The sequence below is a fragment of the Brassica napus genome, unplaced genomic scaffold (genome assembly GCF_020379485.1).
Source record: "Brassica napus cultivar Da-Ae unplaced genomic scaffold, Da-Ae ScsIHWf_2632;HRSCAF=3384, whole genome shotgun sequence".
Lineage (NCBI taxonomy): Eukaryota > Viridiplantae > Streptophyta > Magnoliopsida > Brassicales > Brassicaceae > Brassica > Brassica napus.
Window position 1 is genome coordinate 310,206 of NW_026015932.1, and position 23,594 is coordinate 333,799.

Below are 23,594 nucleotides of genomic sequence, written 5' to 3' on the forward strand. Positions count from 1 at the left end.
CACTGATCTGCTTGAAGGGTTCGGTCTGCGGGGGTCAAGACGGCCACGTTTATCCTGTCAACCACAAAACAATCCCAAAACCGGGCAGCTACTTCAGGGGTCACAAAACTATGTGTTGCCCCCGAGTCGAACAATACATGTGTGGGTTTACCAGCAACATGTATGGTTCCTGCCACAGTAACCCAATCAACAATATCTCAATCACAAAAACTAATCAAAATTCGCACAACCATCAATCATCAATCCAAAATTTCTAAACGCGCAACCTAGCGATCAAGCAATCTATACTTAACCAGCATACTAACTAGGTTTCAACAACTAAATTCCATTCAATAAACAGAGGAGGTTAAGCACCCAATACCTGTGATGGGACCGCTTGACGGTCCTGCATTGTCTGGGTTTTCTACCCCTAAGGCATAAACTCTACCTCCTAGGTTTTGTTTCTTTGGTGCTGGCTCAATAGCTGGACGGCTAGGAGGAGCTCGGATCGCGAGAGGGGTCGCAGGGATTGGCTTGTTTGGACATGACGATGCATAATGGCCCTTCCTTCCACAGAAGAAACAAGTAACATCTTCCATCCTCAGCGATGAATAACCCTGCTGGTTACTCCATGGGTTATTCCGCTGATTTTTGGGACAAAACCTCGAAATATGTCCCGGCTGATCACATGTGTAACATACCCCAGTGTTACCACGATTGTTGGCTTGGCCTCCAAGTCCTCGCCCTTTTCCTTTGTAAGATCTTGGACCCTTGTTGAAATTTGGCCTTTCTCCTTGGCTAAACTTGGTGTGTCCACCAGAATGTGGTAAGGTCTTCCTTTCAGCCTCCAATACAGTCTCAACATTAACAGCCTTTTCTACCAGATCCGATAAGCTGCTAAAGTTGCTTCCAGCTAAACGACTTCCAAGCTCCGGCTTCAATCCGTACATAAAGTTACGGATCATAGTTGCTTCATCTTCACGCCCATCAAAAACATGTCGCCTCAACCTTGTGAACTCAGATTCGTAACTCCTCACTGGCCTATCTCCTTGAACAAGGTTCATGAATTGGCGCTCCAACCGATGCTTTGCTTCTGGAGGAAAATATTTCCTCTCAAACTCTCCCTTGAACGATTCCCATGATGTGATGGTGTGTCCACGCTGCCTGTCTATACTGTCCCACCATCCTGTTGCGTCGCCTTCCAAATAGTACACCGCGATCTTCTTCTGATACTCCTCCGGACACTCCATAGCCTCAAAGTTCTTCTCCATCATAGTAATCCACTTGCCGGCTTCAATAGGATCGGATCCTCCTTTGAACTTGTAGGATCCAATGTTCTTCATGGTAGATAATAGCTTGGAAACTTCAGGGGGTTGAGTACGCCTGCCTTGGTTACCAAGTGCCTCGGTCATCACGTCATGTAAAAGCTTCAAGGTGTTTTCCGCTCCTTGATCTTGTGGTCCTTCAGTGGCACGGTTCTGATCTGGCCTTGGGTGTGATTGAACGGATTGATCATGTTGATGTCTCCGGTCCCAATTACGACTTGGGCCAATACTCGCCAAACTGTCTTCCCTCACTCTAGTCCTGTTACCGTACACAGGAAAAGATCTTGTTCTCTGCAGAGGGGTCCTATCGTGTCCAAACATCTCACTGATGCCATTTCCATCCTCCTGATCTGATCTGTAACCCAATCCTCCGCATGTCCAATCCATACCCTCTCCCCATATCCGACCTCGTCCATCATCACCTGTCCCGCGATTAGCCATCTGCACACAATCAAAAGGGTAAGTCATATTCCTACTACGGGAAGCGGCTGGTTCCCTAATCATCTTTTTGCGACTCCTTTGACTCGATAAAATTAAAAAGCACTTGTGTCACGCATGGACGAAACCATGCTCTGATACCACCTCTGTAACGCCCCCGAACCGTTCTAGGCATAGGTCAAACCACCGGCCAACAATCAAACAAGAATATGACCGACGGCCGACCGTCTACCACGGATCGGGAGTGCTACATGACGGGTTAACGACCGATCCGGCCAAGGTCACGAAAAGTGCAATTCGTAACTAGGCCAGGCCGCCCACTAACACGTCCCGTCAGACCAAAGCCTAAGGCTTCTCAACCCGTACTCCAATCTGACGTTGTGTTAGCTCGGACAAGCTAATATCAGAACAACAAGGCAGTTTCACAAAACATTCGCTTTATTTATCTTATATAATATCTGGTTTATAATACACAAAATATTATACAAGTGGTGGCATGCCAAGAAAGCGAAAGTACATACTTATAGTCTGAAAGCGTCTTAAGCAAAAAGATGCAAATCTACACCAGCCAGCCTAGCCTCCCGCGCTTTCTACAAGCTCACTACTGGTCACCTGAAAACAACAACGAGTGAGGAGTGAGTAATCTAGCATTACTCAGCGAGTTACAATCCCCCACTAACAAATACAACCCCTCGCTATCCCACCCCAAACAATCTAAAGCGAGAGGTTCACCTAACAACACAATTTAATAACAATAAGCAATATCAGAAATACGCAGCGGTAAAAGATAGCAAGATAACTAGCATTATGCTAATTACTAGCTCATCACCAAACTCAAACTCGATTTAAACCAGGGTTTAACAACCCAAAACACGATATAATATATATATCAAACTCGGGCCCTGGTGACGTTATGTTCCTCCTTCACTATCGGCAATATCCTATCTTCCTACCACGAAGGCCAAAAGAAGGAACTTTCAACCGACCGCGGCCCACAGTCCTTCGGGTCACCGCGCGACAGCCCACAGTCCTTCGGGTCACTGCCACATTACACCGTCGTGTAATCACTCAGCCATAGGCCATGACCCCGTCTATCTGAGTCTTCCCGATCCAGCGAATAAGGGGTTTCCTTGAACCCGCCGGGTACGAGGTCTGAAGGAACACTAACTCACCCCAATATGCCTAGCATTGTGGGTTACACAAATGCTGTCGGCCAATATACGATTAATACTAAACCCGGTAAAAATAACACAAGGTTTCAAGTAATAATCACAACACAATCAACCACATTCCAGAATCTAGCATAAAGACTAATTCCAGAATACCTAACTATCCACAACTTAGCGATATCATCTAAGCATTCTGCATTCGCTAACTAACCAATCAACCTAACCATTAGCATGCTACTACGGTTCTCAAACAATAACAAGCATGCCATCAACTCAATCAACATAACCTCAATTATTCAAACCGTTACTCAGTTAGACCCGGCCTCCTGCCATGATCCAACTTCCAAGTAACGGGACCCTGCATGAAAACAACTCAGCAATCAATCGATTATAACTCACAGTTTTTGGTTGACCGTGGCCTTGACCCCAAACCCGACTTCTGCGATCCGAACCCTTTCCCGACCTTCAGAAGTAGACCCTCTTTTTGACTGAACTCCACTTGAACTGGTCTCCACTATAACTGATCTCTCTTCACTTGAAAAGAACCTTCTCCAAGTGCTGACTCAAAATCGGCAGAGTAACTGTTCTCGAAAACTGCCTAAATCGCTCGAAAACTATCGAAACTCGATCTTTCTTTCTTTGCTTTCTCTTTATGTTTTGAAGTAGGTTTGATGTGTTCTGGATGGTTTGAAATGAGAGTGGGTCGTGGCCTATTTATAGGAATCAGCAACCAATCAGGAACAAGCCGTTTGGCAGCCCGTGTGTCGCTTCGCATGGCTCCGGACGCATGCGCGGCGGTCCACACTTGTACTGTGGATTGACTATATCGTCGATTTTCAAATGCTGAGGAGGGAAAAATGTTGCTCTGTTCTGGGCGAGGCTGGAGGGGTTGTGATTCCGGGACCGAATTATGTTTTTGTTTCTTTGGTGGTGGAGAAAAAAAACATTCAGAGATTTTGTTTCATACACTAGGCGTTCACATTCTAGACTTTGTTTATATAGAGTAAAATTTAGGATCGAATTTCCTAAACAAAGTAATTTCAAGCAAGTATATTTTCTGATTTGCCTCTCAGGACTCTCCTGTGTCTATGTACTAAATATTTTATAGTATCCAGTCTCATTATAATCAGAAGTGCAGAAGCAGAGAGTATACGTTCTTACACATTGACTTCAGGCCGGTAACATCATATAACAACATATTCTTCTTTTTTTTCAAATGCAAGCGGTACTGAATTCACATAGAAAGGAACTACTTTGTTAGATACATGAGCTATGATTAAGCAACATCAGTCATCAAGATTATTATGTGAGAAATGCAAATTTTGTGGTCATACAACGCAAACACAAGCATATGAGGCAAGTTCTCCACACTTCACTTTATTATATAATATATTGAAGTTTGAGATGAATTGACAAATCAACAAGACATGAGTTTGAAATCCATCCTCACACAAAACTTTCCGGGCACAGCAATGGCTACTTGCCTTTTTGAACATGGGTTACAACCAATCTATGTTTTAGAAAAAAAAAAGAATTTAAAATGAGAATATGAATAGTTGCATGTTAATGTTTTAGATAAGACTTCCATGCACACAAATACACATATATTATGCGATTTTCGGTCATTATTTTCAGTTCAATGTAATCTTGAATATATATATATTCAATAGGCAAAGCCACCTGTGGTAAGCTTCAGTTTCTAATGAGGCATGTAATGAGTAAATTTCTAATATGGTTATAGCGGAAACCATGGATGCAGAGTTTTGCTCTTAAGTATTTTGGGGATCAAAACGACTTTTAAAGGAAAAAAAATATGCATACCTATTATTTGTATAATTTATAAAAACGTCTATGGAAAAAAGGAAACTAGATCACAAAAAAATACAGTTACAAATCCGTATTAATATGCCTATGATCCAAAACTAAATCTCTACGGAAAAGTAAACAACAAAAACATACATTACATTATATATATGCAAATTAAAACAATTACTGAAAAAAGTCATACGAACTCAAATATACTGTTTTAACATGAAAACTCTAATACCGGAACGATCCAACATATATACACTCACCAAATATAAACACCATACATTACTATGAACTGAAAAACCAAAACAAATATGCAACCCATGAATAGGAAATCAATCAATGTAATGGTATCCAAGAAATGGAAACCAAAAATTTCAAGCTATCTTAATTTTGTGTTGACATATTACTTTTTTTTGTTAAAAATAAGGTAAATAAAAATTTTAATATATTAAAATTTTGACAAATCAAAAACATGCTTAATTACTATCATTTTTACAATATGATTAGACTATATTTAGAATCATTTCAATTATGGAATTAATTTCTGTCATAGCCCACCAAAAGACAAGAGCATTAACACCTAAACCTAGACAGCTCCACCATCTACAACTACCGAATTATCTTTTTTTTTGGGACAAACAAGCAGTGAATGGAGAATGCATTGGAGATCCATCATGAGTGAGGAAAGCCAAAACTCACCTCCGCATGCATTAAGTAGTACAGGCAGTGGTTCCAAACGAAAGGTAAAACACATCTATATAGACCATAACAAAACAAAGTAAATATTGTTAAAAAAACAAAAGAAAATAAATAAGGTTATGAATCTATAAAACAGACAATCACATATTCACTACTAAAAATAAAAGTGAACATCACTAACCAGCATACAACCACTATGTTGCAAATTTAACTAAACTCATATTTTATTAACAGATTAGAGCCATCTCCAACACATCACATCAGTGGTGAAATTAACCAACTAGAAGATGGCATCTCAAGCCCAACTCGAACCATCATCCCACAATTTTCTATTTATGTCTATAGGATATTTCATGGTACACTCCTCTACGCTCTACAAACTTCACGTATATTACTTTTAAGTTTTTTTTTTAAAAAAAAATAACAAAATGCTTGATCGTTAGGTTTAGAATGAAGTTAGGTTTAGAATGAAGCTAAAAGATTTTTCAAGTTAGTCTTATATTAAATGGTATTTCTAAAGTTAAACTGTCTACATGCTTTCTTATGATATTTTTTTGCTTTTCTAAATAAAATCACAAACTCTTCAGATTGATGTGTTGTAAATATAGCTTTGGGGGCAAAGGAAACCATCAACGAAACATTAATAAAGGGACAACATGATCTCTACCTACTTCTCAGGCTCAAAAATTTGTAAATTCTTTATAACAAATTTATCAAATGATATCATATATTATATAAACTTAAAAGGAAAATTATAAAACCACATTATCCGCGCGTAGCACGGACACGGAACTAGTATAATACTAAAAGGGTTATACGGACCTAGTATAATACTAAAAGGGTTATACGAGGAGTAGGGAGGCTGTCCACGTCGACAGAAAAAATCGACCAATAAGAGAACTGCTCTCTGCCACGTCACATACGCGTTGACAAACCCTTATTTTCCTAAAATCGAATCTCGGACCTTTCTCTTCGTCTTCTCCGTCATCTTCGTTTCATGCGTTTACAATTAATCGTAACCCACAGGCCATTTGCTTTTGGAATCTATGTTTGGAGGCGTATTTTCTGTGCCTGTGAATAATCCTCACTTGCGCAAATCTGGAAGTATACTCATGAGACGAAGGCTTGCACTGCAACTTCGCGTGCCTGATCTATACCCTACTGAGGATGAAGCTCACGGAGGACCGCGTGAAGTCGGTTGTCTGCGACGCGGTCGAGATCGAGAGGGAGTTTGTGTGCGACGCGCTTCCGTGTGCGTTGGTGTGGATGACCCGTGAGCTGATGAGTCAGTATATCGAGTCCGTGGTGGATAGGCTTTTGGGTGCGCTTGGGTACGGGAAGGTGTACGGTGTGGCGAATCCGTTTGATTGGATGGAGTTGATTTCGCTTCAGGGGAAAATGAACTTCTTCGAGAAGAGAGTTAGTGACTACCAGAAAGCTTATGTTATGTCTAGCTTCCGTTTGATAATCATTGAAACTCATGGCTAGGTACTATTGCCAAATTGTGAAGCCCTTTTAGTCCTTAGCAGCCTCAAGGTTTTTTCTTCTTTCACCCAAATTCTTGAACTTTCTGTAGATATTTAATTTTGTAGCATAGAAAGGAGCTCTCATGTTTGGCTTTTTCTTTTTCTGTGTAATATAATGGACTGATTTGAGATTTAAATCTTTGATTCTTCAGGTTTCTCTGTATGTTGGTGGTCTTTATATTTGTGGAAAGGTTGGAGATTTTGATTTAGCTTTTGATTTGCCTCTATAGTTTTGAACTCTTTTCATTATATGAACATGTTTAAAAAACTTGCAGATTGGATGGAAATCTGTAATGAAAATGGGACAAGACACACGAGAACTGTTCTTCTATGAAACTTTTCTATATTACAACCCTCTCCTTCTCATTGTAAGTCTTTGTCTAAATCAGAAACTCAAACCCTTAACGTGTGTTTCATTCCTCTAATATATATTCAATTACTTTCAGACAATGATGGTTTGGCTCTGGGGTGTTAATCTATGGGTGTTTTCTCGAACTGGAGTCGATTACGCAGCAATATTTTATCTAGGACCAGATCATCATAGTCACAAAGAGATATGGAAGGTATTACAATTCCTTAGTTACCTACCATCTTTATCCAATGATTTTCTAAAAAATCTGAGGGTGTAACAGTGTGCTAGGTGGATGACGACGATAATATTAACTAGCATGACTGCGTATCTGTATCTATACTCGCATGGAGATGTGTTCTTGGCTGCTTCTCAACCAGTGTAATAGATGCATCTTCTCTTATTTTTAGAGATATTTTTTATTCATTTTGTTTTTTGACATTTTTTTTCTGATGTTTTCCAGATTGTTTTGTATCTCTCTGTTGTGATCATTCCCATCACCCCTTTCGATATCTTCTACAAGGTAGGTTGATCTCGACGAAAAAACATTTCGATCTCCTGCAGCAGAAAACGTTGAGGTACCAACCAAGACAGTGGAGGAACCCGTTGTGGTTACCGAACAGGCGGAAGAAGTCGTGGCCGCGACAGAGTCTGCTCCAGCTCCAGTCGCCGTAACTGAACAATCCGAAGCACCAGTCGAAGGAACGAGCAAGGAAGTGGTTGTGGAAGAGGCAGAGAAAAAAGATGAAGAAACTGAGAAGAAACCAGAGGAGCCAAAGGTAGAGGAGGAAGAAGACAAGACAGAAACTCCGGTCGTTGTGGAGGAGGCAAAATCAGAAGAGAAGGAGGAGGTGACTGAAACTCCGGCGGTTGTGGAGGAGGAGAAGAAGGCTGAGGCAGAGGAAGTTGTGGCTGTTGGTGAAGTCGCCGCTGAGAAGACCGAGGAGTAAAGCGGAAGAAACTATATATGCACCTTTGGTCTCATTTCGTTATCTTATTAAAATATTTATTTTATCAACATTTTATAAGTTTCTATGTTCTGTTGTGTTTATTACGATGAACTCAGATGTTTGGATAATTTGATGGTTGCTATATTGCTTACATGCTTGGTCTAGCTTCTTTTTTTTTTGTCAGCAAGCAACTACTACTTGCCTACTTGGTCTTAGCTACAAAGTCCAAGCATGGGCATGGAATATTAAAACCGTTTTGCGTTTACAATTAGTCGAAAGAGAGTATAATTGATGATCCAAGTGATATACAAATCCTTAAATTTCTTTCTGTTTTTCAAAATGAAAACATAATCCGACGTTTCCAAAAAGAACACCGACCATAAGTGGATCATCACAGATGATTGTTCCCATGAGTTTTTGAAAGAGTTATTCAAAAGTAAAGATAATAATTTCCAACATACCATTAACTAACAAAATATTCGTAGTATACATGAAAAAAATCATAGAACTAAGGTATTGATCAACAAAAAAAATACTGAATAGTTTTAAAGTCATGTTCGGCCCAGCTCACTTTATAGTATCTTGGAGACATATGCGAGAATAATAAAAAATGAGCAATCCACGTTGATTAGCCTTGGAGACATTAATTAAGGCTTGATATATTTCGCACGTCAGATCCCAATCCGTGCCAAAGTGGGAAGCAAAATTATCCAAAAAGAAAGGGTTGACTTCTTGACTCTTCCCAACCTATTAAAATCCACACTCAATCACCCGAACTTTCAATCTCCTTAAATAAACCCTTTAAATTTAACTTTCTCATCTATTTTTCCTCTAAACTTTATTTTTCAAAGCATTTCCACAAATTATCTGATTTCTTTTTAAATGTGTTTTACAATCAGTAATGCTTTTACGAAACGTTTAAAATGAAAAAAAAAACGTTTAAAATGAATACCAACCGAGAAAGACAACTTGACCCAAAGGATCTAAGAAATGTGTGTTGCCAATGATTGCATAAAGGACCAAGTTGTGGGAAAAGATTGAAGAATATTCAGATTTAGATTTTTTATTTGGAACCCATATTCAGATTTAGATAAGTTGAAGAAAAGATCAGAGAGAGAGGGGGGGGGGGGGTCAAGAAAGATACACAAGAGAAAAAGGTGAAGGATAAATAGTTTTAATGGGGAGGGATGGGACTTTCACTCTATGGCCGATAGTTTGTTCATTCACGGTAGTATTTGCGATGATTCTAGAGGTTTATGAGAGCATCATTATTGCAGAATCCTTAATAATTGTTTTTAAACTTTTTTTTTATCCGATTTAAAAAAAAAATTAAAAACGAATCAATCGCGGATCGCCACGTTTTAGTGGGGTCCGCGAACAATACATGAACCAAATTAAAATGTTTCTTAGTTAGAGACTTTCTCCCTCGGTTCTGGTGTTTTTGTGGACCCCTCCTTTTAAGGACCAACTAAAGACTGTAATAATGTTGCCTGAGACCAAAAGAAAATGCTTGAAGAACTTCAAGCCATGTTCAGATGCGAAAATACAAAACAATACTCCATTCTTTGTCTCCCTTCGGCTTCATCACAGTTCTGTTTGGCCAAAAACAAGAAAAAAACAAAGAGTGATTTTCCATTTGTTTTATGTATATGAACACACCCTTCAAGTTACTTTTGTTTGTTGTCGAAAGCTGAAGACTTATCCTATGATTTGTACACTGTCAAATGGGCCAGCGAATTTTTGAATAACTTCTTGGGCCGAATACACTATCAATTTATTTTGTATACAGCGTGAATTTTTATAAATTATTTATCGGGAAAATACTGTTCATAGATGATGTGAAAAATAATTAAAACTAGTTCAAACACTACGGATGCGGTTGCGGTTGCAGTTGAGGGAGTTTACGGATGCGGATGTTTGCAGTTTCTAACGATTTTAAGAAATTTGTACGACTGGTTCTACGGTTAGGAATTGGTGCGTTTACGGGATACTTATGACTGGTTAACTATCAAATACAGCAGCAGTTAAATAATAAATTAACAATATTTACATTTTATATAATTATAAAAATATCAAAAATCATAATATTATAATAAATATTAAAATTATATTTTAAACTTATAGTTTTAATTTTTTTTAAATTATAGAAAATATTTTTATTTTAATTTTTTTTAATATTAATTAAAATATAATAAATATATTTTAGTATTTTTATAATTACAATTAAAAAAAAATCATTGAATATTTTTATTTTTTTATTTATATTGTTTAAAAAAAAAATTTATCCTCCTGCAACCTCAAACGCTAGCTGGAACCAGCTTTTGAATTTATGAAGTTTAGACCGGTTTGAAGCGGTTTAGAGTGGTTTGAGTGATTGTTTCAAAACGCCAACAACCGCTACCACCCGCGAACACGCTATCAACCGCAAAAGCTGCGTTTGCGGATAGTAGCGGAAAAACTAGTCATACCCTAAGTAGTGGCTGATGTTAAACCGAGATGTTTAGATTAATAAGGGGGACAAATCCAAAACTTAAGCTTAAAGCTTTTGTGTGTTGTCCGGAGGTTTCTTGAGAACAAAGTCACAACAACCATAGGTTTCACTTCTTTGCCTTGCTTCAAGCCAAGGAAACTGTTTAAAGCTACAAATTCATTTTTATTATCCCAGCAAATTTATCAACTTTTATTTTTTCTTATAGTATATTCTTGGTGAGAAATATATTATTGATTTTCAAAAAATTGCAACTTAAATTTTTATTTACTTAGTTAAGTTGGAGATTGCTCTAGTGTTGTGTATATTGATTTGAGATCTTTAAGACGTTTTTTTTTTTGAGAATTGACGTTAAGGTTGTTGGTTCATTAATCCATTATAAACAATTCTCTTCCTTTTATTTTTGTAAACTAATTATCTTCTTTTTCTTCTTGCTAAAGGAAAATATCAATCTGTTGCATCTTTCCAACATCTATTAAAGGATAAAAACAAACACACTGTTGTTAGAGGTAAACAGATTGGTTCGTGAGTTTAGTATTGTATAGTGACTTGTATATAATTTTCAAACTGAAAAGTAAATTTAGTCGGTTGGTTGGCTGGAAGATATTTCACTGAATATAGCAGACGGGAAAGATTTATGCTTAAACACATGTTGAAAAAACTCGATCTTAACCACATTTTAAGAAGAAGAAAAAAGATAACTCTATTATTCCAAATTTCATATTAATTATATGTTTTTCAGTTTTTGTGAATAACAAATTGAACAAACGTTCATACCTTTTATTTATTCAGTTTCTCAAATAAAACTTTTTTTTATAATTTTTTCATCCCATACATTGTCACTACTCGCCGATAAAATTCTAAATCTAATTTTAAACTAAGAGTAAACAATTTTGTTCCCTCTATATATCCTATAATCGCATATTCTACGTTCCTCTGAAAATTTAAATCTATATCAGAAGAACAAATTTGAATATATTTATGTTTAAATAATACTATTTGATGAAACCATTAACAAGCAAAACTTATGTTATTACACTTTTCTTTTTGATAATTTTCTATAAATCATGACTAAACATATATGAGAAATTGTTAGAAATACCACAAATTAAGTACCACTTTTCAAAAATACTACCAATAAAAAAATATATTAACATTTGAGTTTAGGCTTTAGTGATTATTGTTTAAAATTTAGTATGAGATTGATTGGGTTTATAAATATTATATAAATATTTTAAAAAATTAGCTTAATGTTATTTTATCACAAATTTTGAATAATTGTGAAAATAGTCACTCATCGATGGTAAATTTAAAAAATGATAAATTTGTGATAGAATTGAAATTTTCCCAGTATATACTCCCTCTGTATCACTTTAAGTGGGTTTTAAGGTTTTTGCACATAGATTAAGAAAACACAAAATTCTATATAATTTATCTTGGTTACATAAAAATATTATTAAATGAAACTAATTCAACCAATTAAAAAAAACTCAGTATTTTGTAATTGGTCATAAAGTTCAAATGATATTAAATTCTACCTAGAATAAAGAGAACACCGGTGTTTAAAATGATACGGTGGGAATATGAACCATGAAAAGTCTGGGATACATATTTTGTAAGTTACATTGTGGAAGGCATCTCATAATAAAATTATAATAGAAAAATCAGAGAAGCGGGCATGGAAAGATGTCTTCAAATTTTTCATGATTATAAATAAATCAAGTACACAATATCGTAACATATTTCAGCTCTACACGACCACATTATCAGCAATGACATATTTATAAGGCGTACAATCAATTTACCGATAAACCTAGAACTAAAGGAATGTAATCTATACTATACTAAAAGGAGAATAAGATGAATGGTGAGAGTGTCCACGTCAGTTAAAAAAATCAGTCTATGAGAAGGTTTTGTTTTGCCATGTCATGTATGATTCAGTCGACTAAGTTTGTTCATGGACCATCGTGTGTTCTTAAAAAAGTTCACTATGACCAATATCAAGCCCATATCTCTTTGTCTAGCGTTACCCTAATTTTCTCCAAAGCAATTGATCGTTCCCCCCCCCCCCCCCCCCCCCCCGCCTCCGACCCTTCCATTTCGTCGTCCTATATGAATCACTGTTACTCAAAACCCTCTTTAAATATGCACAATCTCATATATTGCCAGTAATATTTTTCTCTGCCGTTTAGTTCATCGTCAATGATCTTTTCGTTTGAAGACTCCGGTCACATCCCTCCCACTGCTTTCTTCTATTACGTATCCCCAGGTGTGTGTCTGAGTCTTTCTTATCTATTCATTTTATTAGTTTATAAGATTTCAGACATGATCTTGAAATTCATCGATTTATGTTACATGTTTATCATAGATTTATACTTCATTATGAACTCAGGCAACAACATTCTGGTAGGTTGGTTTTATATGATTAGTGTAACAATATTTGGTTTGTAACAAAATTAGATTTTAAAAAATGATTGGTTGATATATGAAGGTGATGTGTGATGCTTACACGCCGGCTGGGAATCCAATTCCAACCAACAAGAGGTACAACGCTGCTAAGATCTTCAGCAACTCCAAAGTTGTCTCTGAGGAGCCTTGGTACTATCTTCTTCCTCAGTTGTATATTAATCTCTCTTCAGATCAATCATTTATACCTATACTCTTTGTTTGTGATTCAATAGGTATGGGATTGAGGAAGAATACACATTGATGCAAAAGGGTGTGAACTGGCCTATTGGTGGCTTCCCTGGCCCTCAACTTAATCTAATTATCATCTCATCCTAATGTTATTACAACATTTTCTTACATATCATCTGATGTAAAGTGATTTTGGTGTTTGGCACAGGGACCATACTACTGTGGTGTGGGAGCTGACAAAGCAATTGATCGTGACATCATGGATGCACACTACAAGGCCTGTCTTTACGCAGGTATTGGCATCTCTGGTGTCAATGGAGAAGTCACGCTTGGACAGTGGGAGTTCCAGGTCGGTCCGATTGAGGGTATTAGTACTGGTGATCAAGTCTGGGTCGCTAGATACCTTCTCGAGGTACAGTAATCTACTTTAACCTTTTTAGTTCCCAATAAAAAGCTTCAAACTTTGCTAATGGCCACATCTATTTCTGTTGACAGAGGATCACTGAGATCTCTGGTGTAAATGTCAGCTTCGACCCAAAACCAGTCCCGGTTAGTGTCTCTTTACCACACTCTCTCAACACTCTCTTCATGTGCAATAAGTTGTAACATTGTTTGCATGGTTGTTCAGGGTGATTGTGCAACTACAGCATGAAGTCGATGAGGAACAACGGAGGATTAGCAGTGATAAATAACACGATAGAGAAGCTTCAGGTGAAGCACAAGGAGAACATTGCTGCGTACGGTGAAGGCAACGAGTGTCGTCTCACGGGGAAGCACGAGATCGCATACATCAACATGTTTTCTTGGGGAGTGGCGAACCGTGGAGCTTCGGTGAGAGTGGAACAACGGAGGATTAGCAGTGATAAAGAACACGATAGAGAAGCTTCAGGTGAAGCACAAGGAGAACATTGCTGCGTACGGTGAAGGCAACGAGCGTCGTCTCACGGGGAAGCACGAGACCACATACATCAACACGTTTTCTTGGGGAGTGGCGAACCGTGGAGCTTCGGTGAGAGTGGAACAACGGAGGATTAGCAGTGATAAAGAACACGATAGAGAAGCTTCAGGTGAAGCACAAGGAGAACATTGCTGCGTACGGTGAAGGCAACGAGCGTCGTCTCACGGGGAAGCACGAGGCCGCATACATCAACACGTTTTCTTGGGGAGTGGCGAACCGTGGAGCTTCGGTGAGAGTGGGACGAGACACTGAGAAGGAAGGCAAAGGTTACTTCGAAGACAGAAGGCCAGCTTCTAACATGGATCCTTATGTCGTTACGTCCATGATCGCTGAAACCACCATCCTCGGTTAATCAATCATGCACGTTTTAATGTTTTAGTTTTCTCCGGTCTGATTTTCAATTTGTGAACTTATGTGCTTGTCATTGCGGTCTATTTAGGTTTAAATAATTCTTATGACGACATTTGGTGTCTTTTTCTTTAGTTTCGAATTATTAGATAAAAGTATGGTGAAAAAGATAAGTGTTGTTTGAAAATTGAAATGATAATATTAGTATCAACGTATGGCTCGGCACGTTGGGAGGTTGATAGTGTATAACCAGAGAATTATCAAAGAATCTATAAACAGATATTTAGTTATTGTTACTATATATCTATATAATTTCTAAAAACAGTTGTTCTATTGAGCTTTTTGGCAACATCATCTAATGTATACACCACTATCTAGGCAACATCAATCAAGTCTCTTCTATCAGGTTTTCTCGAAATTAATCATCATAAGCGTTATGTCTTCATCCAATATCATTCAAACAACAATACTGATTTCATTTTTGTTGACATCTCTTTTGTTTGGTTACAGGGTTCTTCCATTAGATGATGTTGAAGATGTTACCATGCCGACAATGTTCTGGCCAGTTTAAATAAAGCTTTGAAGAGGTGTGGTGCATAACTGACATCTTAGTCTCTTTAATTTTTATGTTTTTTACTTCTCAGTTTATCGTTTTTGATCTCACTTAACTGTATTATATATGTTATCCTCAAACTATTTGCAGTGATCTTTCAATGATAAATCTTCACCTGAGTGTAGATTTATGGCGGGCACCTTTTAAACACACATATTAATACTCTTTCTTTTTTGGCCAAACAGAGATTTATACTCTTTATAATTCATAATTATTGACTACCTTTTGTTTTCGACATGATCTTCAAAAAATCATTATTTGTAACAAAAACAAATTAAGCTTACACTTTCAAGTAAGAAATGTTGTTTAGAATTAGCATGAATGGAACACTCCAAAAACATGATCTTCCTGGATTCACAACCCAATTTTTATTTTTATTTTTAAACAAACAACAATTTCTTCTAAAACCGTTTTTTCATGTCAACTTTCTTATAACTATATGGGGAGAAGAAGTGAAAGTTTCAGATAATTACAAAAGTAAAAACCGAGTTATTTTGGTTACAAAATAACGTATTATATTTTACACTATTGAAAAATAAAAACAAATAAATATTTGCTTTAACACCAACAAAAAATTTTACTTCAGCAGTTTCATACATTAGAAAAATTGCTTAAAATATTACAATTAGATATCACTTTTTTTAAAATACATTTTTTCTGAACTACCCTAACATTTGAGTTTAAGATCTAATGACAATTTTTAGGGTTTAGCATTTAAGGGATGAGATTGGTTATATGTCTATAAATAATTCTTAGACATATATAAATGATTATGAGGGCTATATAGTTTAGTTTTTTATCACAAATTTAAAGAATTTATGAAAAAATCATTCTTTAAAAATAAAATTGAAAATAGTATCAACTCTGTGGTAAAATTAGATTCCCCTTAACATTATTAGAAGAACCTTCACAGAAAACATTTGCAAAATACGCTAATGTAAGAAATACTAAACACATAGCTCGCCATTTAAATAAATCGCAATTAAAAAATACTCCAAATTACTTTATTATAATTTTAAATGTACTATACTATTTTTGATCAAATATTATGTAAAACTATTTTCAAATATAATATAAATTAAAATGGTGAAAATTATTGTATATAATCCGCGCGTAGCGCGGAAAATGGATCTACTAGTCAATATAAGTTTGAAATCATTTGATTTTATTGAATTTTAGATGATTTTAGATAAAATAATTTATATTTTTTATAAATCATTTTAGAATCTCACTTTAGATTACTTTATCCTTCTGTGACAAACAAAAAAAAAGATTACTTTATCCAAAACTCATTATAAAATTTAAATTTATATTTTTTTACTAAAAAACTCTATCCACGCATTATAAAATCACTACAAATCATTTAAAAAAAAGTAGAATATTCTACTACTGATGTTTAAATATTCATACAGAAACCTTAAAATTAGTTTCTAATTTACAATTTATCCAATATTTAGCCCCAAAAATCAGTCACTCTGTTGTCAAAAATCTATGCAAATTTAGAGAAGTTGTAATTTATATTATTTAATTAAAATTATAAAATTTACTAATGTAAAGGATACGTTCTATAAATTTTAAAAATGATTTTAAAATAGAAGAATAAAAATAGATGGTTTATTTGTGTAAATAAAAAAAAAAGAGTTTGACTGAATAAGCAAATCGAAAGGAAAGGAAAGGAACAAAATATTCTCTTTATAGCTTAGGGAATATAAATTGTTGGATTTTTTTGGTCATCACGAGAGAATCGCACAAAGAAAGAGAACGAAGAGGAAGAGGAAGAGGAAGAGGAAGAGAAAGAGAGAGAAGTGGATTTTGATATTTGTTGGACTCAAAATCGAAAAAAATCTAAAAGTATAAAAAAGGTAGAAGCTCTGGATGCCGTCTCTTCCCGTCGTCGGCGACGGAGGTTATGCCTGTTGGCTCTGAGGTATTCGTGATCGCAGATCTCCGTCTCTTTGTTTCCTGATTTGACTTTTGCGAATTTGATCAGATTGGATCTGGTTTTCGTCGGTTCGATCCTGATCCGATGTGCTGCTTATCGAGTTTTAGGGTTAGGCTGATCGATAAGATTTTGTGATCGAATCTGCATTTGAATATGCGAATGAATGCTAGGTGTTTTGGATGTTGCATGAACAGTCTCTTAGATTGAGGTGGACTGGACTGTTATTCGGATTGTTTCTTTGAATTAAATTGGTTTTCATTGCTACAGGTTCAATCAGGCTTCCTTTTGAGTGGGTTGTTTTCTTCTGAGGGCATGGAGCAAGTTTTCGTCTGGCCAAGCTGCTACAATCATCAGCTTTTCTCATTCCAAGAAGCGCTCGATTGGCGGTTTCTTGTTCCTTCTGATTTCCTTGTCGGCTCTTTCGTTAACTGCACTTAGTTGTCTAATTTCTGACACAGGTATGTATGGCTTTTTTAGAGTTTTTGTTTCCTTCTACATGAATGCATTGTTGGAACTTTAGTTCGCTTGCTGTGATTTTAGTATATATGTTTAGTTCCTTGTAAATATTCCAATTGGAGGTTTAATAGGTTTTTTTTTTTTTTTTATATTTATAACTTGTTTTATGAGTGAATGCAAAATAAGCAAGTTTGAGAAATTGTAAAACTGCTAAAAAAGAAAGGAACAATATAAGAACACGATGAAAACAGAAGATGTCAGATACCCCAAAACTTTAAAAGATATATTTTGTCTTTATCAGAGGACTTATAATGTCTGCCCTTTTTGTTTCTTTTTCAGGTCTGAAGTCTGCAAATTCTTCCTTTTTATATTCCTAGAGAAACCTCTTAATCTTCTCCCTGCGGACAAAGATTTGGTAGCCCTCTCTTCCATATCTTGTTCTTATGGGCGCTGGTTGAACAAGGATATAACTTTTTTTTTATTCTGAGTTTTGAGTCTAAACCTCTGAGTGAGATGTTGTGAGCTTTCGGTCCTTCCTGTTAGCCAACATATTCTTTCTTGTTGGTTCCTTTGTGTCTTTGAGTTCTCAGTATGTGTTTTGCTCTTCCCTTGCTGCCTTTCTTTTCCCTTAATGGTCAACCCTTGGTGCTCAAAGTAAATAATAGTCAGTCTAGTCTACACAGCTGGAGAATCATTGATTTTACTGCTTTGGTGTTCAGTCCTTGCTACGAACAACTGGAAGATTAATGCTATATAAATCTTTCAGAAGTTATTTACATACATAAAATAAAGAGGCTACTTTGCTTTACCGGAAAGACAATGGACAGGTTACTCAGAGTTCTCTCAACTTTTCTTAACATCTTTTGGTATCTGACCCCTTAATGTATTGCTTATGAGTTTGCTTATCCAGGTACAAGTTAATTAAAGAGGTTGGTGATGGAACTTTTGGTACCGTGTGGCGAGCTATCAATAAGCAGACGGGTGAAGTTGTAAGTTGCTTTCTTTGAGGGTTATCTAGGCCTGTATAATGTATGTGCTTGATTTTCTTACCATCTGAAGTTTCTATGAGCAGGTTGCAATTAAGAAAATGAAAAAGAAGTACTACTCATGGGACGAATGTATCAATCTGAGAGAAGTGAAGGTAGTGAATTGCTTTTGTTGAGCTGCTCTTTTGTCTTGTGTAGTGTATGTTTACTTATTCCTCTCTTTTTCTCCTATCAGTCGCTTAGGAGAATGGATCATCCAAATATCGTGAAGCTGAAGGAAGTCATCCGCGAACATGATATCCTATACTTTGTCTTTGAGTACATGGTATACTTTCTTCCTCCTTGTCCTTTGCTATTTTCTGCGTACACTTTAATCAATATCACTGATTCTGCACATGTCATTCTTGCTTGATCAGGATTACAACCTCTATCAGCTAATGAAAGATCGACAAAAGCTTTTTACAGAAGCTGTTATTAAAAAATGGTGCTTTCAAGTCTTTCATGGCCTTTCTTATATGCATCAGCGAGGTTACTTTCACCGCGATCTTAAGCCAGGTAATTGATAGCCTGGAGGTGTAATTTATACAAAGCTTTAAACATCAGCTGTGAAGATTGACAATGTTGACTTTAATTACTTTTTAGCAATCGTGGTTCAATAGCTTGTCAATAATATATGTTTATACTGTGCTGGTTGTTACAGAAAATCTATTAGTCTCTAAAGACATCATTAAGATTGCTGATTTTGGTTTGGCACGGGAGGTTAATTCGAGTCCACCTTTTACCGAGTATGTTTCTACACGCTGGTAAGTGTCGCTTTTCTTGTTGTGTTGTAATGAGTCTTTCGTTACCCATATGGTCGATTAGATGATATACCATTACTGCCATACTGACCCAAGAATGTTTGTACTAATAGGTACAGGGCGCCTGAAGTACTCCTTCAGTCATATGTATACACATCAAAAGTTGGTTAGTATCCATACTATAGTAAGAAATAATTATAATTTCTCTTCAATGATCTGCTGCCAAACAATGTGTCAAATGTTTGTTTTTCCTAGATATGTGGGCGATGGGAGCTATTATGTCTGAGTTGTTGTCTCTTCGTCCTATATTTCCAGGGGCTAGGTAACTTAGCAGTGATTAATTTTGTATTTTGGTGATTAGAAATGTTGCTAATAAACAAGTGAAAATGTTATCGTATCAACCTTGCAGTGAAGCAGATGAGATCTATAAGATCTGCAGTGTCATAGGCAGTCCAACTGAGGAGACCTGGTTAGAGGGACTTAATCTTGCTAACACCATAAACTATCAATTCCCTCAGGTAACATGTCTTGAGCCTCAGTAATTTTTTTTTTTAATGAGCTACTAACTGTTGTCATCTTACAGCTTTCTGGTGTGCCTCTTTCAAGCTTGATGCCATCTGCTAGTGAAGACGCAATTGATCTTATTACGGTAACTAACAGTTTTTAAAAGGAGTTCCCAATAGCTTTGGACATATTTCTCTAATTTTCGGACACCAATCTCTGACTTTTTCATGATTGTTCAGCGGCTTTGCTCCTGGGATCCATGCAAGAGACCCACTGCGGCAGAGGCTCTGCAGCACCCGTTCTTTCAGGTACACCATAGAGTATTTCCATCGACTATGATTCTTCTTGATCAGTTAATTTAATCGTGTTCTCATGTGGCAGAGTTGCTTTTATGTCCCACCATCTCTCCGACCCAAGCCATCTGTTGCAAGAACTCCTCCGCCTGGTATATTTTTAGTTTGTTGATCGCCAATATCAGGGTATAGATTATTATATATCTGCTTTGAGATTGTCAAAAAACTAAATTTCAAATTTGTTTCTTTTTAGTTGGACCAAGAGGATCATTCGAGCACCAAACAGTTAAAAGGCAGACTGTGTCTCTTGCCAAGCCATTCAACAATGTTTCTCCAAAGCCAAGTGCTGCTTTTGGCAGTGGCGTCCAGAGGAAACTCGACATGGCTAAGCAAGATGGAACGAGGAACACTAAACCGGTGAGAAGTTCTGTCAAAGACTCCAAATACAGACCACCCGGTAGAAAGAGTCCTCGTAAGTAAAACCTTAACACCACTCTTATTTCTTGTAACACGTACAATGATTATATTCCTTAATTCTGATAAAACAAAATCCATTTAGCTGGAGGTAATGCAGCAGGTTCGTCATTGAGCAAGAACAGGGTCGCGCGTGGTGTGTCCGAGACTGCTGATAAACTTTCCAACATGAGCGTCAGAGGAACCGTGTCTCGAAGACACTCTGTGTCAGTGATGCAGCAACAGCAGCTGAAGCCACCGCCGATGAAAGCAGGTTGTGTAGGAGAAAAACGTGACATGTTCCTTAGACCAACCCAACCCGCCACCAGTGCCTACTCTAGGAAAGTCGCCGGCTGACCCAAATACCTCTCAACAACTTTACTCCTGAATATCTTATAATATATACTCTGCTTTGTCCCTTAAGTCGTCATTTCATCAAAAAAGAAAAAAAAAAACTTAAACTGCTCCTTTTCAGTTTTGTCTTTTGTGTCGTCTACAGTTTCTTGTTTTACTTTATTTTCCATACTTTTGACTGTGTGATGGTTTGTATTATGCGTGACGCTTGACTTCATGGTTTGCAATAAAGTTGGCTTGGGACTACTTATGTAGCTATTGTGTACTTTTACTTTCTAATTCATTTCAGTTGGATTGGCAGAATCGTAGATTGCATAACGAAAATTATATAGAAAATCTACAGAAGTACTCTTGAAGTATCTTCTTGTAAGAAATGATCAAAGCTGTTTTTGTTTTTCTGTCTTATCTCTTGCTTGAGGAGTTCCAAAAGGACTGCCAAAAGACAGGCCAATTCTTCCTAGCTTCGTTCCAACCTAACAAGGAACCTTCTCTCGACGGATCCCAACTCGACGACACGATCCCGTAGCTCACACCAGCTAACGCCGTACCGAAGAAGACGAAGGAAACAATAAACGGAACCCATGTAGGCACATCGATTTTCAATCCCACTTTCAGATAGTAAAAGAGTGGGAAGAAACAAAGACCAACGAAGAGTGGTAAACCAACGGTGAATCCCATTCTGCTTATCATTCTGTTGGTTACTATCTCTGGAATCACACCTCTCTCACGCTCATCTTCATCATCGTCTTCCTCTTGGTCGTCTTCTTCGTCACTCTGGTTTCCGGGTTTTGACTTTTTGGGTTTCTTGGTTTTCCTAGGAGGAGGTGGTCCAAAGCCTCTCGGACTATTCATTGTTGCTTGTAATGGCGCTATACGCCATATCTCTAAGCGCTTACTGCAAGTAAGAGACTTGGGAACTTGACCGTTCCATTCTCTCCGTCTTTCTACGCTTCCATCAAGCTGCGTAAAGTGGAAGAAGTTCAAAAGGACAAAGTTTAATACTACAGAACAATCTAAGTAAAAAGAGATGGAAAACCAGATAGTAGAGATGGTTTAATATCAGAAGTGCAGTAAACCGAAAGAAGCATGAGGAAACCCAAGGAACCATTTCACTCAAGAATTATTATATCGATCAATGAGACCATTTGAGTTGGGCAAAGAGAGAGAGAGATATGAGATTACCTTGCAAGAGGATCTGGGATGAGCAGAGAGGTTGAAAAGACATGTTACAGAAGCCATTGAATCAGATCAGACATGAACCAAAAAGCGAAATCCTCACGAGATTTTCACAGAGAGAGAAGCATCGGATTTTTTGTGTGTGTTCTCCTCTCTGTTCTGTTTCGAGTGGGAGATATGGATAAGGTTTATCGTCCATTACCCGGTTTACTCCCGGTTCGGTATGATCCGGTTTAATCGGTTCAGTTTTGATTTTTTGAACACGTAGCTAACTAATGGTTCTCCCCGTTCACCGTCTTTCTGGACGGGAGAAAAAAAACGCGAGGAGAGCGACGGAGAAGACACGGTAAGATTCATAAGAAACTTATGTAATGATTAACCTTTTTTATTTATCTGACATAGTTTCATTCATGAAATGCACGGGCTGCAAGAAGCCTATCGAGGTTTATTGAATACCTAATGGATTGGATCGAGATAGAACTACGTTTACGAGTCCATATTTCCTCAAGAATTTGTAAATAACCTTCCTTACATTGATGATTACGAATCAAGAGATTGGTCTTATAATAAGTTTGGTGTAAATTGTGCAGCTTTTCCTCAAAACTTCAAGGAAATTGTGAAGACAAATATATAAACGATTGTTCCGAGTTTACTTACACACACATTTACCCCAATAACTTCCAGAAAATCGTTAGTCTCAAAGAGAAAACCCATCTCAAAACTTGCTTCAGACACTTCATCATCTTTCAGATAATTAATAAGTTTTGGCCCCAACTGTAAAAATCATCCCACTATCATTTTGGTACGTAAAAAACAAAACAAACACACTTGGATTTTTTCATCTAATATTGAATTTCTATGTATTCAAGATAGATCATTTTGTGAAAAACAGAATGAATATTTTTAAAATAATGCGGTGAGCGTGGATCGAACAACACGCGACCTTCAGATTTTCAGTCTGACGCTCTCCCAACTGAGCTATCCCCGCTTTTGTAAATGTAAACTATAATAACATATAAGTTGTTGTGTAGAAAGGGTGGATGGTTAAGAATGGAAAGAGGAAGATCGGACTGTCGTACATTCATATGATGTACTTCGTTTCGGAGCCTCTTCTTCTGGCGTAGTACAAGAAGAAACCTCGGAATTATGAGGTTAAAACCAATCAAATTGTTTCAAATTCTTTGACTTTGATTTGTAGTCTGCTTGTTTAGAGTATGTTTCTGTCGTTTTCAATCTTTCCCTTTGTTGTTTATGGTTTTGACATGAGTAGTATAGAGGGAGTGATCTTCTTAAATGTCTTTGGAATTCCAAATATATTCTGATCTCTATCTGAAGTTAT

General features: G+C 36.9%; 2 protein-coding genes, 1 long non-coding RNA gene, 1 other non-coding gene and 1 pseudogene across 6 annotated transcripts; 3 read left to right on the forward strand and 2 right to left on the reverse strand.

Annotated features, from left to right (window-relative positions):
• Positions 1 to 6,628: 6,628 nt before the first annotated feature.
• LOC125601705 lies at positions 6,629 to 8,130 on the forward strand. Its single transcript, XR_007334381.1, has 2 exons — positions 6,629 to 7,316; positions 7,395 to 8,130. It is a non-coding gene; the product is annotated as an uncharacterized LOC125601705 (long non-coding RNA).
• Positions 8,131 to 12,898: 4,768 nt separating this feature from the next.
• On the forward strand, positions 12,899 to 14,793 carry LOC106419684 (annotated as a pseudogene).
• Positions 14,794 to 16,973: 2,180 nt separating this feature from the next.
• On the forward strand, positions 16,974 to 21,325 carry LOC106419727 (cyclin-dependent kinase F-4). 3 transcript variants are annotated; one of them, XM_013860545.3, is made up of 16 exons: positions 16,974 to 17,218; positions 17,501 to 17,691; positions 18,029 to 18,516; positions 18,600 to 18,678; positions 18,762 to 18,830; positions 18,911 to 19,000; positions 19,092 to 19,230; positions 19,376 to 19,478; positions 19,589 to 19,641; positions 19,731 to 19,797; positions 19,885 to 19,993; positions 20,059 to 20,124; positions 20,219 to 20,287; positions 20,361 to 20,424; positions 20,526 to 20,744; positions 20,847 to 21,325. In XM_013860545.3, the coding sequence occupies exons 3-16, from the start codon at positions 18,509 to 18,511 to the stop codon at positions 21,080 to 21,082; spliced, it is 1,371 nt and encodes a 456-aa protein (XP_013715999.2). In that variant the 5' UTR covers positions 16,974 to 17,218; positions 17,501 to 17,691; positions 18,029 to 18,508; the 3' UTR covers positions 21,083 to 21,325. The 3 variants fall into 3 exon arrangements, with proteins under 3 accessions (XP_013715999.2, XP_013715998.2, XP_013716000.2); XM_013860544.3 differs by having other exon boundaries at positions 16,975 to 17,218; positions 20,832 to 21,325; XM_013860546.3 differs by having other exon boundaries at positions 16,975 to 17,218; positions 20,850 to 21,325.
• Positions 21,326 to 21,373: 48 nt separating this feature from the next.
• Positions 21,374 to 22,433, reverse strand: LOC106419728 (protein PAM68, chloroplastic). The gene is made up of 2 exons (XM_013860547.3): positions 22,262 to 22,433; positions 21,374 to 22,039 (listed from the first exon to the last, which is right to left on the reverse strand). Exons 1-2 carry the CDS (start codon positions 22,316 to 22,318, stop codon positions 21,482 to 21,484), a joined length of 615 nt encoding a protein of 204 aa, XP_013716001.1. The 5' UTR covers positions 22,319 to 22,433; the 3' UTR covers positions 21,374 to 21,481.
• A 734-nt stretch (positions 22,434 to 23,167) lies between these two features.
• Positions 23,168 to 23,243, reverse strand: TRNAF-GAA. Its single transcript has one exon. It is a non-coding gene; the product is annotated as a tRNA-Phe (tRNA).
• Positions 23,244 to 23,594: the final 351 nt, after the last annotated feature.

What these genes read in the sequence shown, in the direction of transcription:
- LOC106419727 (XM_013860544.3), top strand. An exon ending in ACTTTGTCTTTGAGTACATG is followed by an intron (nt 19,001 to 19,091) that starts GTATACTTTCTT and finishes TTGCTTGATCAG; the next exon opens with GATTACAACCTCTATCAGCT. An exon ending in ACGCAATTGATCTTATTACG is followed by an intron (nt 20,125 to 20,218) that starts GTAACTAACAGT and finishes ATGATTGTTCAG; the next exon opens with CGGCTTTGCTCCTGGGATCC.
- LOC106419728 (XM_013860547.3), bottom strand. Translation starts at nt 22,318, where the DNA reads ATGGCTTCTGTAACATGTCTTTTCAACCTCTCTGCTCATCCCAGATCC. An exon ending in ATCCCAGATCCTCTTGCAAG is followed by an intron (nt 22,040 to 22,261) that starts GTAATCTCATAT and finishes CACTTTACGCAG; the next exon opens with CTTGATGGAAGCGTAGAAAG.